A 20,161-nucleotide genomic window follows, 5' to 3' on the forward strand; every position below is an offset into this window, starting at 1 on the left:
AAAGCAGCGGCCACGGAGACTCGAACTCCCTGAGAATGAGAGTCCTGTATCCCTGTGAGCCTTTCTATCTACGCATCACGTCTAACCCCAACACGAAGGTCCGAGTCCAAAATACAAGGAACGCAATCGTATTTTGAAAGCAGCTCCAAAACTTTTGTATAGACCTGTACTACACACCCGTGCCTGCGCGCGCATTGTACTGCACAGGTCAATCTGAGTCTGAGTCGGAAGGCCATTAACCTTGCAGGAAGCTCACTCGCACAATGAAAGGCTTCACCGACTCTGAATTAGCCGATATTCATTTAATCTGCAAGGGAGCTCTATTGGTTACGATTTCAAACAGATTAATGTTCGTTGCTGCGTAGCGAAGTCTTCAGGATACAGGATTTCTTCATCCTAGGAACGAGGATCGTGGACCTCAACGTGACTTTTCCTTCATAATTTGACACAGATTTTCGTAAAAAAAATTAACATTTGTTGACAATTCAAGATTATTATCGCGTGTTTTTTCGAAATTCCAACCTGTTACAGTACAAAATAAATAATGAACTTAATCCCATGTGTTAATGTGAAACGGTATTAGAAAACATGTTTGAATACACGTTAAATTATATCGTCGTTGTTCCGGCAATACCTCCTATGTGACATATTTATCGATTTTCAGATTTTTGCTCTATTAAATAACTTAAATAGTGATACAGCAAATAATAAAATCTTCTATATGTAATTATATTTCTTTCTTTCGAAAATGTAAGAATTCACAGTCTCCTATGCACTACTGTCATAGAAGAATAAATGTGTTTTCTCTTCCTACTGAAAATTTCATATTTTGCACATAGGAGTTATTGCAGGAACGACGACGATATTTGGTTACCTGTTACAGTACGAAAACCTTTGTAGTAAGTCTGGACGATAGACAACCCGCACAAACCTGGAACTCCGCGTAACTAGCCAGGCGTTTGTAGGGAAAACAAATCGCTTGCAAGTATTAACGGATTTAAAACATGATATTTGTATGTGTCTAAAAATAACTTCCAAGATTGAGAAATTCTTTACATAAAGTGTTTCAGTGTACAGATTCCCTCTAACATATACCTCATACAGAGTGATTCACTTGCCACGTCTTTTTTAGTTTTACGAAATCATGCATTTTATAGTTGTTTATATTGTTTAGTCAATTGTCTGAAGACAGGACTGCACCCCACAAGGTATCACTCATGAGGCAACTGGGCCAGGAGATGATGGGGTAAGGTGATCAGTTCTTTTCCCCCTCCATTGAATACATCGCTGACTAGCTACATATTACAATTTATTAGACTTCAGATGCATACAAACAATTGTTCTCCCTCTGACACACACCGTCAAGTGATAACAGATGTACATATCAGCCAGAACCTCAATCAAAAGTTTATTTTATATTAAGTCCTCGAAGTTGTGACACTATTTTTACAGGAGATTCCAACGCAAGGTTAGGTGTGAAACTCCTGTACCTCTAGGGCGAACAATCTATGCCTTCCTTATAAAAAATAAATAAACAACTCTACATTTTATTGCTTGGTGAAATAACGTTAGTACTAGCTGTTGTTACACACTTCCTTCTTTGTTTTATAACGCTAATGAAGGAAGCACCTGTAATAGCTTACGTTATACTGTTAAATTTTAATAACGTATGGTGTTGATATGTTCATTTTAGGTGTTAGTGTTCAAAGCAAAACCATTTCAAACTGCAGCTTCGCTCTGCAATATATCTACAGCATATTGCAAAGTGTCGATCTCAGTGGATTTGCAATTGACAGTGATTTCCCCTTTTATTGCACGGTCTCTGTGCATACACTTCAGTCTTTTAAAGAAACCTACTTGTTCCTGCATTCTTCATTGCTTAACACGTTCTGTTCTTCCAACCAGTGCATTTTATTCCAACCAACGGGATAACCTAAATTTCTGGAATGACCCAAAATCAATGACAAAGAAATTTGTGGGAAGTTCTGTGGTTTTAAGATATAAACACCGCCATTAAAACGACATGCATGCTGTGTGAAAATTCAACTTTTTTTTTTTTAACCTTGGGGATTTAGTGAAGTGAATTTTAATGGCAGGCAGAGTAACTATCTCATGCCCCCATGTTTTAGATTGCTACCAGTGCACTTCATTAGAACCAGGTACCCAGCTTCGAAGCCGTTAGCCCTGTTTTGCTTGTGGTGGGTGAGCGAAAGCTCGTATTGTAGCCCTGAACCACCGGACTCGGGCAACCAGTAGGCGACAAATTTTCCCTGAAGCACTTCATGTTTTTTATGTGCTGTAAAAACACAACACTAGTCGTCGAAGGTATTCCCTTGGTAGGGCTTGAGCCGTAGAACTTCTGATCCAGCGGTCAGCACGATGTCTTCAAAGAAATCATAATAATAACCGCCAGGGGCCCGGGTTCAAATTCCAGACAACTCACCCAGAATTTATAATTTGTGTTGGACAAGCTCTTGGTCCAGTAACATGTTAATAGTTCCGTTTATGATTAGGTACCGTATTTTTATCACCACTCTGCATTTTATTTTTTCAGAAGATTTCACAAAAATACTCATATGTTCTTGATTTTATTTTGATTCCACAGATGACTTCCATTTTATCAATCACGTCAGGTTTTTACAAGCCACAGGAGTTTATGTTTTATAGTTTTTATTCATTTAATAGCAAATATTTAAACATAATTTGATATAAGAAACAAACTTTTGGTAAAATATGTTGAAAATTCTCCAAGGAACTATCTTAATAATTTCTTCACTGCTTTAAAATGGGGGAGGGGGGAGAAGGTGGTCTACAGATTTTCTGATTCCCGTTTTTTTACTTTCTTGCAGATTTCGCCATTTTACAGTCTCTCTTCAAAATCGAACAATAGTCAACCATCACGTCCTCTTCATCTCCGCTGTTAGGCTTACTTATTGTCCATCTCGTTAATATGCTAATGAAATCTTCCACCCTGCTCTCTCACGTCCTAGATTTTCCAGAAAGTAGTCAATATAGGAGTGTAAAAAGTGAACATTTAAACACATAGCAACTGTATGGATTACTATAACATCCTGTGCTTAATGTAAATTATGTAGAGGTGAGACGACCTGCTGCTATTAGGACTGTAACTGCTAACTATGCAGTTGTCACATTTTAAACGACATATTCACCACTCATTGGACTGAACAAGAGTTCCACATATTATGAAGTTTAATTACTAAATGGTTTTAACATTTTTAACATTATTAAGTTTACTACCTGTAATATTACATTTTAATAATGGAGATGGCTTGTACATCATTAATTCAAATAGTACTCACCACCAATAGCTACGTATGTGACATTGAGATATTGTATAACTCTGCCTGAGGATGCCTGAATAGGCGAAAACGTTCGCAATTTTGTAATTCATGTATATAAACTTAATGACTATAAAATAAGTCATTATTTTACATTGATTTATCATTGACTGAGTAATAAAATATTATATTGTATTCATTTATAGAAATCGACAATCTGAATATTCCATCATGCTTTCTAAATTTACACACATGTTGCAGCCCAACTAGTTGACGTTTTCCAGCATATTTTCTACAGTGTTGTTTTATTTTGGATCCCTGTTCTCAGTAACAGATTCATGCCTCTATTTCTTTTGCATTCTTTGTCTTCTCATAATCATCGTCCTCCGTCAATTTTTGGAATTGAGGACGGACGAAAATTCCAGCTTTCAACTTGTCTCCTGTGATAAATGGAAATTTCAATGAGCGGTTCTGAATGCAGGGTGTGTCTTGTGGTAGAACCCTTACAGACTGCTTCATTAAGTCCAGTTTTGTGTTTAATGGTTGAAGATAGGTTTTTAAGGGCCTAAAACTGTTCATTGAAAATGTCGGTTCCCCTCCCTCACGTCCATAAGCAAGGCATTTTAGTGTATCCAGCTGGCTGTCCTAGTATACTTTTATGTTGTACGTGACGTGTCTTGTTCATGGTATGAACCACGTAGCAGAACAAGTAAAGGTAGAATTTCTTAGGGTCAATAAATTAATCTCTACAGTTGAGAAAGTTTTCGTTAGGCCTAAGTCACCGTTAAGAATACAGGCTTTCGGAGGAGAGCTCCCAGATATTCCTCTGCCACCTCAACCAATTCTTAACCGATGGCATACATGTTAGAAGCGGAAGAGTACTGGAGTGAACAATTCTTAAAGATCCAGAAAGTCATAAAAAATCCACCAGGGGACGCTGCTTATGTTACTTCATTCCCGTGCTTTGGCTTACGTTAGGTCCCACTATAGTACGTTTCTTGTGACAGTCGTTTCAGAATTGGAAGGCTCAGGGAAGCCTATCTATGAAAACATGGCTTAACTGGAGGAGTTGAAGCAAAAAATCAAGGAAGCGCAAAGAGATGTGGGAGAAAAAGTGCGTACAAAAATGAAACAGATTTTACAAAAGAACAAGGGCCTGAATGAACTGTGTGCAGCAGCAGATATTCTTTTGTGATTGCAGTTGTAGTAGTTGATTGCAACATTCCAGTTGAATATGTGCCGAAATGGAAGTATGCCCCCGTCACGTCTGTTGATGTAGAACGTTCTCTAAACTGAGTTTCACACATAAGCGCCAAACGTTTTTTTCTATAACATTTAGAGAAGGTTTTAGTCATTTATTGCGGAACCAACTGTGGTTTGAAACTGTTTTTTTTTTGTGGAATTTTAAATGCATTTAGGACATGCATATCATTCTTAGTGACAGTACCGGTGCCTGTGACAAAGTTTAATCTGTTATATAAACACAGCTTGTTCACTCAAGTACTACTTCCTATAGTTTATATATATATATATATATATAGGTCTAATGTTGGTTTCTTTGCCTTTGTCAATAAAATTGCTAATTTGTTAACAATGTACTATTTTTTAAAAATATGTATAGTGTTTTCCTATCCTATACTTTTAGAACTTAAAAATCCGCGGTCTAATTACGCGTGGTGAGTCTCTTCACTGTTTTAATATTACTAGATTTCTTGATTTTGAATATATTTTTTTAATCTTAATTTACAATGAAGGGGTCCATATTATTGCATATACTGAGATAGGATACACTCACTGTTCTGTTTGTAGTTTTCATAATATAAATTACTCGTGAAAAATCTGTACGACAGAAGTGCTTAGAGCGAGTTATATTGTAGATAGAACTCACTTTATAGTAGTAAGTGCAATAAACAAATCAGCGTCAAGGAGGATGGAGCTCAACAGACGAGTTAAACATGGCAAGTTGACTGCCTGGGCTTGGGACGGATCCTTGTTTTAGCCCATTTGTCCAAGTACGACGAGTAGTCTGGGGGTATTCGTGCTTACATCACAGAGTCCTTAATAAGGCTCGGAGCATCGTAAACACGTATTACCCCCATTTTATTTTTAATTATTGCAGACGATAGATGAAATGAGGGAAAGGCGGAGAGTGTTAGAGGGTGATGGGAGTACCCCGAGAATAACGTCTGCCTTGTCCACCACGATCTGGCCAAGGCTAGAGCTGGTAAAATAGCATCCATGAAGGCTCACCTCTGACCACGAGCTCCTCGAAGCTGCTGACCACTAAGCCTTTCCGCACGTTACGCCAGCTGTCCCATATCTTGAAGGGCCTCTTCCCCCGCGCCTCCTGCAACACAAGAGAGCGCAATATCAAACAGTGGCAGTGTTGACTATTACATGTGAACGGAAGTGAAGTGTACAAAATCTTTACAATGTATGTAACAAGTGCTTTGTCACCCTTCAAGTGAGCGAAGGGTCTAAAGCCAATGTATTATTATTATTGTTCAAATCAACAAAGTGTCAAACTGAAGAATGACTTTCACCCGTCAACTTAAGAAAGTGTGTATTACCCACCAACTGAGCCATTCTTTTGTCATTACCCTTCAACTGAACTAAGTGTCTACATCAGAACCAGTATCCTGAGCATCTCCAATTTAACAACGAAGTGTATGTTATTCTCCATCGGAACCCGATCTTACCACTCTTGAACTACACTCCGACTGACCGTTGTTTTGTCATTACCCTTCAACTGAACTAAGTGTCTACATCAGAACCAGTATCCTGAGTATCTCCAATTTAACAACGAAGTGCATGTTATTCTCCATCGGAACCCGATCTTACCACTCTTGAACTACACTCCGACTGACCGTTGTTTTGTCATTACCCTTCAACTGAACTAAGTGTCTACATCAGAACCAGTATCCTGAGTATCTCCAATTTAACAACGAAGTGCATGTTGTTCTCCATCGGAACCCGATCTTACCACTCTTGAACTACACTCCGACTGACCGTTGTTTGTCACCCTTCAACTGACCGAAGTTTCTGTTAACAAAGTGCATGTTATGTCTTATTGGCAAAAGATCTAAGTCACCCATCAGCTGAACGGGTGCCCACTTGCTCCAGCTGAGCATTTGTCTCTCGTCAATCGCACACACAGTGTGGATCACGAGGTGCTCGGTGCTCGGTGCCGCAGCTGGTCTTGTCGCACTGCGAGCGGGCGGACGGGCGGGGTGGGCGACAACTCGCTGGAAGTAACGTCGTTGCCAGGCAACCGCTCGTGCTCTCGCAGTCTTGGCTCATGTCCGTGTGACCTGGTTTCCCGCGGCCTTGCCTCACCCGTCCCCCTCCGGAGCGGACGCGCGCATACACTGCAGCAGCGCGAAACAAGGGGTGTACACCCGCCCCGTCACTTCCCTGTTCTCAATTACAAACGTGAAACTACGTGAGATTAGCCTATCGCGTTGAGTGAAGAGGGCGGAGTCGACTCTGTTGACGTCCACACCTGTGGAGTAACGGTTAGCGCGTCTGGCCGCGAAACCAGGTGGCCCGGGTTCGAATCCCGGTCGGGGCAAGTTACCTGGTTGAGGTTTTTCCGGGGTTTTTCCTCAACTCAATTTGAGCAAATGCTGGACCCCGGACTCATTTCACCGGCATTATCACCTTCATCGCATTCAGACGCTAAATAACCTGAGATGTTGATACAGCGTCGTAACTATGTTGGCAGTACTGTGCTGCTGCTATTGTAATTAAATAGTTAAAATTATTTTTACATTTAGACCAGATCTGATATTTAAAAAACCTTGCTCGGCTAAGGTACTTGCCTGCCGATCCGGAGTTGCGCTCGGGCACGGGTTCGATTCCCGCTTGGGCTGATCATCTGGTTGAGTTTTTTTCGAAGTTTTCCCCAACCGTAAGGCAGATGTCAGGTAATCCATTACAAATCCTCGGCATCATCTCGCTATCACCAATCCCATCGACGCTAAATAACCTCATAGTTGATACAGCTTCGTTAAATAACCAAGTTAAAAAATTGAAAAAATAAAAACTTGCAAAATTTATATAACGTCATCGATTCATGTGGGCCTTATTTGTTAGATTGGGCCACAGTGCGTGGTTGAATTATCATTTCTTACTAACATCTTGGACTGGCTAAACTTGTGCACTTTCTGTCTGACTAGAATTTAGAAGTTGTTGCAAATCACGTCGAAAGTAGTCAGTTGAGGTAAAATAACACAGTTTAACATTAACATTTTATTTTAAACAACTTAATAATTGTTCAGTGATATGCAAGTGTTAAAGGGGGATGAAAAAATAATATTATTTGAACATTTATATCACTATTTAAAAAAAAGTATTAGAAATGATTGAAATACAATATGTAGATTCATTTTATTTATATAGAATGTTCAGAAATTCCAGAACCAAACTTTTAGGGTTGATGGAGAAGATCAATACATATATATATATATATATATATATATATATATTAAGTAGGCCCGAGGATGCGCAGGTAAAATACGAGAGTGGAGGAGACACTGTATGCTGAGTGATGTACCGGTACGTGTTACGTTGTGATGCCAAATCTGAGACATTAAGCACTCAGTAAGTAAATAGTGTGGCGCTCTACGCCTTAGGGACTTGCACTTAGTTTATGGTATCCCGAAGATGTTGATAAAACGTCGTAAAATAACCTACTAAAAAAAAAGTTTACGGTGCGGCTGAAGAGCCCATTCTGCAGTAGATCGGCTGGGGATGACCTGCACGATGCCCGGGCCTCTCCCCATTAGACTTCTTTCTGTGGGGCTAGATGAAAACCATGATGTATTCTACCCCTGTTGACTCCTCGGAGGTTGAACTTCTTGCAGCGGCCACCATCATACACCTCAACACGGCCGAGAGTTTAATATTATTAACTGAACATTGATAATCATAATAATTTAATGCAAGAAAAGGTAACATCGTTTTATTTTCAGGCACTTCCAATAATTTTCTCCACTCTCATATTCACTTGTGCATACTCAGCACTCGCTCGGTATGTTGTGGTTATTTAACACAAAATATTTGTTTGGTCTCCTTCGTCATCTCTAGGAGTTTCGACATTTTTTTTTAACATTCTGCATTTATTAAAATTACATGTGCAGTACCTATTTAAAGGGTACATTCTATAAATGAATCAATTTTGGGATCAAATGTATTTAAAGGGTGCATTCTATAAATGAATCAATTTTGGGATCAAATGTATTTAAAGGGTGCATTCTATAAATGAATCAATTTTGGGATCAAATGTATTTAAAGGGTGCATTCTATAAATGAATTAATTTTGGGATCAAATGTATTTAAAGGGTGCATTCTTTGAATGAATTAATTTTGGGGTCAAATGTATTTAAAGGGTGCATTCTTTGAATTAATTAATCTTGGGATCAAATGTATTTAAAGGGTGCATTCTTTGAATGAATTAATTTTGGGATCAAATGTATTTAAAGGGTGCATTCTTTGAATGAATTAATTTTGGGATCAAATATATTTAAAGGGTGAATTCTTTGAATGAATTAATTTTGGGATCAAATGTATTTAAAGGGTGCATTCTTTCAATTAATTAATTTTGGGATCAAATGTATTTAAAGGGTGCATTCTTTGAATTAACTAATTTTGGGATCAAATGTATTTAAAGGGTGCATTCTTTGAATTAACTAATTTTGGGATCAAATGTATTTAAAGGGTGCATTCTTTGAATGAATTAATTTTGGGATCAAATGTATTTAAAGGGTGCATTCTTTGAATGAATTAATTTTGGGATCAAATGTATTTAAAGGGTGCATTCTTTGAATGAATGAATTTTGGAATCAAATATATTTAAAGGGTGCATTCTTTGAATGAATTAATTTTGGGATCAAATATATTTAAACGGTGCATTCTTTGTATGAATTAATTTTGGGATCAAATGTATTTAAAGGGTGCATTCTCTGAATGAATAATTTTGGGATCAAATGTATTTAAAGGGTGCATTCTATGAATGAATAATTTTGGGATCAAATGTATTTAAAGGGTGCATTCTCTGAATGAATTAATTTTGGGATCAAATGTATTTAAAGGGTGCATTCTTTGAATTAATTAATTTTGGGATCAAATGTATTTAAAGGGTGCATTCTTTGAATTAATTAATTTTGGGATCAAATGTATTTAAAGGGTGCATTCTTTGAATTAATTAATTTTGGGATCAAATGTATTTAAAGGGTGCATTCTTTGAATGAATTAATTTTGGGATCAAATGTATTTAAAGGGTGCATTCTTTGAATGAATTAATTTTGGGATCAAATGTATTTAAAGCTTACATTCTATAAATGAATTAATTTTGAGATCAAATGTATTTAAAGCTTACATTCTATAAATGAATTAATTTTGAGATCAAATGTAATGTAGAATACGAAGTTCATGTTACTTGATAGGCTATATATTAAATAAACTATAGACGGTAACATGATTGACGTTGTGCCTCGGACCGTCCGATGTGACGCATACTTCATCGGATATTCGGCCGACAATAAAAGCTGGGAAAGTAGTATTTTAGTATTTATTGATCTTAGTGTTCGTTTGAGTTTTGACTGGTGCTGCTGTTTTGCATCAGTGTCAGAAGTGAGGCTGATAACGAGCATCAGTCCGTCGCGCAGGCGCATTCACGCCGTTACGCTGTTCATCCGCTTGAGCAACATGAGTCGAGTTTTATTCAAGATCACCACGTGTGGGACATTGCAAGTGTAGTTACAAGTTCGCTCAGAGTATCAGTAATTGAGCTCAGACAAATAAAACTTCGGTTAATTTAGTGCACGATACATCAGCCCAGGCCCTCTTTGCAGTGCATTCTTCCTGGTACCGTTATCGGAGTTGAGCAATTCACCGAAATAATTATTCTGTCTTAACCAAATACTTGTGGAGGCATGTGTTGGACCTGACTCACGTATTATGGATGTATCTGCTCCAAATTTGCTAATAGGTTGGAGAAAGTACAAATTACAACTTAGCATGTAGCTTTATTCTAATGACATGATAACCGGCGAGGAAGTTGACTACGAATCGCATAGCCTTGGAAGGGCCATCTCAGACAAGGACCTGACAGCCCCAAGCCCTTCCTAAACTCTTAATATAGATGAAATGAGGGTAATGTGAAAAGTGTTGGTGGAATGAGAGATGGAAACGGAAGTACTCCAAGAAAAACCATCTGCTAAATTTGCTTTGTCCACCACAGATTCCATCACGACCTGAGAAACAGTGGCGTAATATGACAAAAGAAAACATAAAATATGGATTGGACAAAAATAATGAAGATGCTATTCGTTTTACGTCTCTGTTACAGAATGTGAACAAGATGATACATTTTAACCAAATGAGTATGGAAAGAGAGTATTATGGCAGTCACAGTGCAGGAAGAACCATTTCTGTGCGACCCTCACCTTAGCTGTCTTCAGGGGTGACTTTCGGCGGTAGTAGGCCTAATTAGTTCATTTTCTATTAAATTGTATTGGACAATTCTCAAGTCTTACACTAAAATTCTTATTCATTACTATCTTATGTTCATTTTTAAGCGATTATTATTATTATTACTAGCCGTACCCGTGCGCTCCGCTGCACCCGTTAGAAATAAATATAAAGTAATTACATAATTAAAATAGGACATTTGATCCAGGGAACATTCGTGTTTGATAGAAGAATAAATCGTTTAATATGTTACTTAATTTAAATTGCATCCAAATAATTAAAATGCGATCATTTTGGTCCAGAGACACTCATTTGGTGCAATGACAATTCCTCTAACATGTTTCTTAATTTTTATTACATGCAACCATAGTTTAATGAAGATTCACATCATTTAGATTTAATATGTACAGTATATTTTATTTTACTTGCTATAGGTTCCCATTGAATTATGGTAATAACTTAATTTTAACCCTTGTTTTCTACGTATTCAGTAAATGGCGCTTGGCCCACTATGGTTGTGAACCTTTCAAATAACTTAAATTATATTATATTATATTATATTATATTATATTATATTATATTATATTATATTATATTATATTATATTATATTATATTATATTATATTATGTTATATTATATCAGAAGTTACTGTAATAACATTATAGCATTATGTCCATCTAGAGAAACTACACTTTCCAATGGTGAAATAATAATTAATTATACAAATCGTTAATTTAGCTTCCGATATTACTTCATACAAACACAGAAACATTCTCTGTAGGCTATCTTTCATAGCTTTCGATTGTTGCTGTCCAAGGCCCCTTATAGACGAAGTCATTTGTTTTTTAATTCATTACACGGCCTTAGATGGCAGTTATTTTAATTTTAAAACTCATTTATCTCATTAAATATCAGTCCTATCAAAATTTTTCGAGGAATAAAACTTATCGCAAATTATTTTTAAAGAAGCTTTTGTTATGTAACATTTTTTTACAGAAACCAATAATAAGCGAGATATTTCGATTTATTTAATTCAGGCCCCCTTATAACCCCCCTTTTAAATAACGTATTTTGAATGTCATATAGCCTAAAATCTAAGTTACAACGAACTTAATTTATATTCCAATTTTCATCGAAATCCGTTCAGCCATTATCGCGTGAAAAGGTAACAAACATACAGACAGACAGACAGACAGACATACAAACAAAAATTAAAAAAAAAGCGATTTTCGGCTTCAGGGTGGTTAATTATATATGTTAGGACCAATTATTTTTGGAAAATCGAAAATTACCAGAAAAATTTCGGCTACAGATTTATTATTAGTATAGATTATTATTATTATTATTATTATTATTATTATTATTATTATTATTATTATTATTATTATTATTATTACACCGGTAATAATAATAATAATAATAATAATAATAATAATAATAATAATAATAATAATAATAATAATAATAATAATACTTTTAGTTTCGTTTTGAGAACAAAAATTGTTTATACCAACATCGCAGCTTTTGTGCAATATAGGCAATGAAAGAATGTGTATTTCTTATTGTGATTATACAACGAAATATATGAGAAAGGCGAATGACCTGGAGATTTCAGAGTTGCTGCCAATACAAAGAAAAATAATGACAGGAAATGCAATGAGTTTAGCCTCATATCGCATTCGGCAAAAATACTCCTGCGAATACTCAATCGACGTTTATATTCTAAGATGGAAGAAGAGCGAATCGGCTTCAGAAAGGAAAAATATACGAGAGATTCAATAAAATTGGACTGCTGCGAACAATCGGCGAAAGATACTTAGAGAAAAATAAAGAAGTGCATGTAGTATTTGTGGACCTGGAGAAAGACTTTTGACAGAGTGGACTGGAATAAACGTATGAGGATCCTGAAGACAGTCGGTGTGGATTGGAAAGAGAGCTGTCTATTCAGAAATTTTTATATGAAATGAGTCAAAGCCAGTATAAGAGAAGAAATGCCAGAGAGAACTGGAATACGACAAGGATGTCCTTTACCACCTACCTTGTTCAACATCTACTGGAAGGATTTAGTGAAGAACTGTTTTCAGAACATGGGAGGGGTGGTAGTAGGAGGAAGAACAATCATTGCATAAGATTTGCTAATGATATGGCATTGTTAGCAGAAAAGGAGATGATACTAAGGGATATGCTACTGCAGTTAAATGACAGCAGTGAGCAGTATGGGATGAAGATAAATGCAAACAAGACGAAGGCTATGGTCATAGGAAGAAGAATAAAGAAGAGTGGGTGAATAAAGAATAATGCTGAAACTGATCAGGAAGAGGAAAAGAAATTGGGTAGTCACTGCTTAGAAGAAACTATATATTTTGATGTACCGAAGTACATATGATATTTCCATGCAGATATTCTGCGTCATCATATGATGAAAGAGTGATGGAACGGAGAAAAATTCTCTCCGGCGCCGGGACTTGAACCCGGGTTTTCAGCTCTACGTGCTGATGCTTTATCCACTAAGCCACGCCGGATACAACCCCGACGCCGGTTAGAATCGTCTCAGATTAAGCTCCATCTCTTGGGTTCTAACCGGCGTCGGGGTTGTATCCGGCGTGGCTTAGTGGATAAAGCATCAGCACGTAGAGCTGAAAACCCGGGTTCAAATCCCGGCGCCGGAGAGAATTTTTCTTCGTTTCATCACTCTTTCATGAGAAGAAACTGCCTACTGAAGGATGAATTGTAAGGAACTGTGAACAAGAGAAGAGTTCGGGGCAGATGAAATCAGATAATAGATAACATTAAGATTTTTGGGTTGTATGCAAAAACCACAAAGAGGGCGAAAAATAGGAAAGACATGCCTTCGGACAGAAAACTATGAAAATGAAAAGTGGAATATTTTTGGTAATATAATTTGATTATAGCACATTATTTTTTAAGGTACAATTGTTACCTGGGAGACACTAGCAACCTCTGTTCAGCAGTAATTGGTTGTTTTTAGATTCTGCTAGGGTCGAGATATTCGTATAATTGAAAGTTGACTGAGACATCATTAAATATTCGTACAATCTATCTGGAAATGTCTCAAGCTGCTGACACAAGTGATGCAAATTCTTACAGCCCATCATGTTACGTTCACTGAAAGGAAGTCACTGGCTGATGGATTTTTCTCAGCATATTAAACGCGAGGTGAACTGCTTCACTTTGTTCTCCAGATGAACATCTCCGACATGTTTTTACCCAGATTTCTCACTGTCTCCTCAAATTGTCAGCTGGAACCAGACGTCAGTTCTGGTGTTTCACTAAGCCTAAGTTATAGTACGATTCAACCACTGTCTGTTCGTAGCTAACACTTTCCTAAGAGTTCGATTACTTTCAAACAGTCTACATAAATTGTCATTAATATTCCTTCCAGTAACATAATAGCATCAGTACATTTCACTAAATCTAGTTTCTTCAGTATGAAATCGAGAACTTATTCTCTCTTTTCAGAAAAGCCAGACATGTAGGGCTAATAACTTAGCTTCTCACGTGTAATCTGGTTGGGGAAGTAATTTAATGTAAAACTCCATTTTAACTTATTCAGGAAATAAAATAAACTTGCAGGCATAGGGCTCGAACCTGCATGGCACGCAGCCACTTAGTCAAGACTTCTGCACGGCCTGCCAGTATCCAAATTTCGACATACATACAGGGCTTTCATTTCAAAACTTCCCAGGCTAAATAACTAATTATTTAAATTGAATTCAATTTAAACAAAAACCACCAATTTAGATATTGAGGGGGAAGTCTGAAACCAAGCTTAATTGGATTTTAAATTCCATCCTCCACCCCAGCCACCCCCACTTTGAAATTTCAAATGGTACCCCTAATATTTTCATACTTAAATATGAAAGAGCATTCAATTGTTTATACACCACATTCATTTGTTTTCGCATCTTTTGTTTTCTTTCGTCGCCTGGCAACCTGGATTGTTGTTATTGTTGATTAGAGCTGAAGAGAGTAAAGCTACAAAAACTTACTGAGCATTTCATGTAATGCTTGTGTTTGTGTATTAAATTATTTTAAAATCGTGTATACCCTTCCAGACAGAACAGAAATCATCCTTATTGATTAAATTTAGAGAATTACACAAAATAAGCTGTGTTTTCTTCCTGCACTCAGCTGATAATAACAAAAATATAGGTTGCCAGTCGACGACAGGAAACAAATGAATGAGGCGTATAAACAATTGAATGCTCTTTCATATTTAAGTATAAAAATATATGGGTGCCATTTGAAATTTCAAAGTGGGGAGGCTGGGGGTTGGGGTGAAATCTAAAATACAGTTAAGCCTGGTTTCAGACTTCCCCCTCAATATCTAAATTGACGTGCTTTTTGTTTAAATTGAATTTAATTTAAATATTTTGTTATTTAGACTGGGAAGTGTTGAAATGAAAGCCCTGTGTATCCATTTCCCTCGCACCTTTTCAAGTGTGTCGCCGTAACACTCCGGCGTCTGACCCCGCGCAGTGGCGGATCAGTGCCTGTTCTGATGGCCTGCTGTACAGTCGTTCCAAGAAGTAATAGCCGAACTCTCGTTCGTGTCAAAATCAAATTTTCAACGCGCGGTTCACGCGTCGTTTCAAATGAAGACGAATGTGTGGCCTTCTAATCGATAATCGATTATTGAGGGTTAATTGAATCTTCGCAACGCCTGGACTCGTATGCAGGAGATTGAGATTCAATTCCGGTTGAAAACTTTATTGTAAGTATAATTTTTCATTTCCTGTGATTTATCGTGTCTAAGTTTATACCATTTTTGTTGTATATCAGACCATGAACACACGACAGTTCTTTCTAAGAAAAACTCTAGAACCAAGCTACACTGGTAAGGACTTTTCAAAGACAAGACCGTCTCCTATATGTTTGCTTATATTAAGGGAAGACTCCACTGAAAATCATGAAAATTTTCCCAAATTTTTTAGCTATTTCACTTATTCAGAATTTATATTTTCATACCCCAAATGGATTCAGCTCAATTCTGATTACAAATACTCGTATGTTTACACTTTTTAAATTAAGGCTGGAAGGGGGCGTGGAGTTTAAAGAGCTGTCAAAATTGTTTTTCATCGAAGAATTCTTTTTCTGATTACAAATCTAGTAACTTTTTGTTGGCTCCCTGAAGTTACTAGATGAATGTAGCGGAAGAGAATATTATAATTTACATAAATATTCATTTTATTTTCAGATCTATTTTTCTGTGTTCATTTTTGTTGATTTAACACCAACTTTCTTATGCCAAATATTAATCAATCTGGATGAAATTTTTACTGCAAGTATTTATGAGGTAGCTGCATGTTTCTATGCATTTATTTTGTGAGAAATGCTGCTATTTTATTTTATTAATATTTTTTTAATAAACTAGCAACATTTTTAATAAACTAGAAAATGTGTTTTTAAGTTGTTTTACTTTATTTTGTTTCAATTACAGAAGATACTGATTTCATTTTCTGCCACAGTAATGATTTTGTTGTAAATAATACTTTCCTTCCTAGCTTCCTATGTCAGTGCCTGAGATGCTTGACATTAATTTGAGAACATGCATTACCTAACTTACTTTAAAAAAAATCCATAGATGTAAGTGATTCGAACTGGCAACTGTGCAACACGTCGTCATCATTATGATAGGCTATCAACTGGCGCGGCCGGCTGTAGCTTAGTTTAATTAAATCGCATTAAGACGTGGGAATCACAGGGTAGACAATAATACTCGTATATTCACCTCCTGAAAACCAAAATCCATTTGCTGCCTTAAAACCAACTGATAAGCGTTGAATGTTAGAGGGTCATCATACTGCATAGGCTGCATTATTCTGATACGATCGGATTCGAACTCATGACGAACCTACTCTGTAGTCTTGTCTACTGCAGGGGACATTTCAAACCTGCTACGTACAACGGGATGTTTTAAGCCACAATGCAGAATGATGTACCCCTTATTAGCACAAAACATTAGGCCTACCCTTTTGAAACATACCCGAGCATTCGTACATCCGCTTTTCTGAGATATTTCACTCGGCCATTTTTTACCACTGTACATTCGAGGGTAGGTAAATTGGCAGTCTGATTTCTTCGGAATCAAAGTTCAACCATACAGCTGTGGTCATATTTTCTTATGGATTTTCGGTCTGTATTTACAGGACTTGTGCTATTGAAGTCTATCACTTTAGAAGTGTAGAGGAATAATATATAGGCCTACTTAAATGATGATATAATAATCAAATAGAGACGATAAATTAGTTTGAAGTGACAATGCCAATTTTACTTCAACATACATTAATAGGGCTGATGATTTCTTCTGCACCTCGAGGTGTACGGCGAACTCCAAGATACGAGTTTATAAATTATCGCGTTGTGCATTTTCGATGTTCAAAACCCAATGAAGATCAAACATTTTAATGAATTATATTGTGTCCTTCGTTGATAAAATTACAAAAATTCTTTAAAATTTCAGTAATTAAACTTACGTAACCTTTTTATACATATTTTATTTAAATTTATTTTATTTGATATTCTATCGTTAACATTTTTCTAATATTAACGTTATGCAGTAATTCCAGTAATGAAAAATACGAAATAGAATACGAGTTTCATTTAAAGAAAAAACAAATTTGAGCTAGACTCTGTACATTATTATTGAATTTAAGATGGTTTTACTTAACTCAAACGTATTAAATATTGTGCCCCTACTACATAGTGATAACGCTAGTATATATTATTGTTTAATCAAGACAGGTTGGAACCTCATGCGACACGAATAAGACATCACTCATGAGGCAACTAAACCAGGAGATAATGGGGTAGCGTGGCCAATTCCTTTTCCTCTTCATTGTATACATCGCTGACTAGTAACATATTTCACTAATCAGACTTCAGCTGCATACAAACAATTGGACGGAGTTACGCAATAATAGACCAACCGCAAAACCTGTTTTCGAGGTAATATATCTGGTTTTTATTAAACATTTTATGCAACAAGTATTGTAACATTCATACTATTACAAAAAAAATAGCACAAATAGTACTAAAAAAGGCTAACCGATTTCTAATAATAAACCAGAAGTTGATTTAATATTGCAAAGCAAAATAAATAAATTCATGTTATGCAATAAACGAATTTGCTTATAAATAACAGCAAAATGCAGATATTGAATTCTTGATTTTTTTTCCGAGTTAAATAATCCAGCTATCAAAAAGTTGTGCAATTATCTCAGTTTTTTCAAATTGTTGGTTGGTATGTTGTTGCGTAACTCCGTCCAATTGTTCTTCCTCTGACACATATCGTCAATTGAAATGTACTGCCTGATAATAAATAGATGTAGGCCTGCATATCAGCCAGTGTGCTATAAGCAGTAACATGAGCTGCTGCCAGGAAGTCAGAAGGACGATAGCAATGGTAAAGGAAGCTTTTAATAGAAAAAGAAGCATCTTCTGCGGACCTCTGGAAAAAGAACTAAGGAAGAGACTAGTGAAGTGCTTTGTATGGAGTGTGGCGTTGTATGAAACAGAAACATGGGGATTATAACGAAGTGAAGAGAAGCGAATAGAAGCATTTGAAATGTGGATATGGAGAAGAATGGAGCTTGTGAAATGGACAGACAGAATAAGAAATGAAGCTGTGTTGGAAAGAGTGGGTGAAGAAAAAACGATGCTGAAACTGATTAGCAAGAAGGAAAGGAATTGGTTGGGTCACTGACTGAGAAGAAACTGCCTACTGAAGGATGCACTGGAAGGAATGGTGAACGGGAAAAGAGTTCGGGGCAGAAGAAGATATCAGATGATAGACGACATTAAGATATATGGATCATATGAAGAGACAAAGAGGAAGGCGGAAAATAGGAAAGATTGGACAAATCTGGGTTTGCAGTGAAAGACCTGCCCTTGGGCAGAACACTGAATGAATGAATGAATGAATGAATGAATGAATGAATGAATGAATGAATGAATGAATGAATGAATGAATGAATGAATGAATGAATGAATGAATGAATGAATGAATGAATGAAAATCAGGCAGAACTTCAGTCACATATTATAGATGCCAATTATGAATTGTTCTGATCTATATAGCTGTTTCAATCTTATGATATACTTCAGCGAGTATTAAAAATTAGTGTATCCTTTCCCACTCGACTACAAGAAGGCGATGAGAATAGAGGTCACTGGTATTCACATTGAATAGACACTCAAAAGCAGTCCTTTTCAGGGTTACGTAATGTTCCCAAAATGTATTCCAGAAACGTACAGTTATTCTAACGCACGTTAATTGCAAAGATATAGTAATAATAATAATAATAATAATAATAATAATAATAATAATAATAATAATAATAATAATAATAATAATAATATAATAATAATAATAATAATAATAATAATAATAACCAGTCACACCCAGGGATCGAACACTTAACATTAACGCGCTACTGTTCAGCTATCAAGGAGATATGGACTCTCTGAGTATAACGTTGAAATTACTGAACTTAATGTACGAGTGTGTTTAGTCAACGGTCCAAAGCCCGATTTGAACTTCATGGATTTTCGGCCCGCGGTTGCAGGGAGGTCACTGAACTCACTGCTGCGCTCCCTCGGATGCCAAGGGACTGACATCTTCTGCTGTGGGGACCGAAAATTAGCTGTCTGTTCATAAGTGAAACCAATTTCGCAAATTTCTAGCGCAATAATTAACAATAGATCCCTATTAGAAACAACAACAACCAAATTTCTTGGCTTAAAAATCGATAATGTGTTAAATTGGAAAAATCATATTAAAGAAATTACCCCCAAACTAAATTCAGCTTGTTTTGCTATTAGATCTATGCAAAAGATAGTAAATATCAATATCTTAAAAACAATATACTTTGCATACTTCCACTCGGTAATGAGTTTTGGAATAATATTCTGGGGAAATTCCACAGATAGTAACAATATATTTCTATTACAAAAAAGAGTAATTAGAATAATAGTAGGTGCCAAATCTAGGGAGTCGTGTAGGACTATTTTCAAAAAACTACAAATAATGCCCATGGCTTGTCAGTATATCTTTTCATTAATAGTCTTCCTCGTATGTAATCGTGAAAACTTTGTAACTAATTCAACAGTACATAGCATAAATACACGTCAAAAAATGACTTTCATACTCCATCGGCAAGTCTATCGTGCTATCAAAAAGGAGTGCGTTATATGGAAGTAAAATTTTTTAATAGCCTCCCTATCGATATAAAAAATGAAACTCAAAACATAAAATTATTTAGGACCAAATTAAAGAAGTACCTAATTTCTCACGCCTTCTATTCTGTAGGTGAATTCATGACATTCAATAACACTTCATGAAATTGATACTAAAACTTTGTGTTGT

The 20,161-nt window shown here is 36.3% G+C and overlaps 1 protein-coding gene and 1 long non-coding RNA gene across 2 annotated transcripts in view; one reads left to right on the forward strand and one right to left on the reverse strand.

Moving 5' to 3' along the window:
- The window catches only part of LOC138700872 (uncharacterized), an 88,521-nt gene extending 77,824 nt beyond the window's left edge, over positions 1-10,697 (forward strand). Inside the window, exon 4 of the long non-coding RNA XR_011332407.1 lies at positions 10,651-10,697. This is a non-coding gene — a long non-coding RNA (uncharacterized lncRNA). The remainder of the gene's footprint in view (positions 1-10,650) is intronic.
- Positions 1-20,161, reverse strand: part of Drep2 (DNA fragmentation factor-related protein 2) — a 98,709-nt gene that overhangs the window by 56,666 nt on the left and 21,882 nt on the right. Inside the window, exon 2 of the mRNA XM_069827253.1 lies at positions 5,550-5,646. Within this exon, the coding sequence (XP_069683354.1) occupies positions 5,550-5,646 (97 nt within the window). The remainder of the gene's footprint in view (positions 1-5,549; positions 5,647-20,161) is intronic.

Source organism: Periplaneta americana, chromosome 6 (genome assembly GCF_040183065.1).
Source record: "Periplaneta americana isolate PAMFEO1 chromosome 6, P.americana_PAMFEO1_priV1, whole genome shotgun sequence".
Lineage (NCBI taxonomy): Eukaryota > Metazoa > Arthropoda > Insecta > Blattodea > Blattidae > Periplaneta > Periplaneta americana.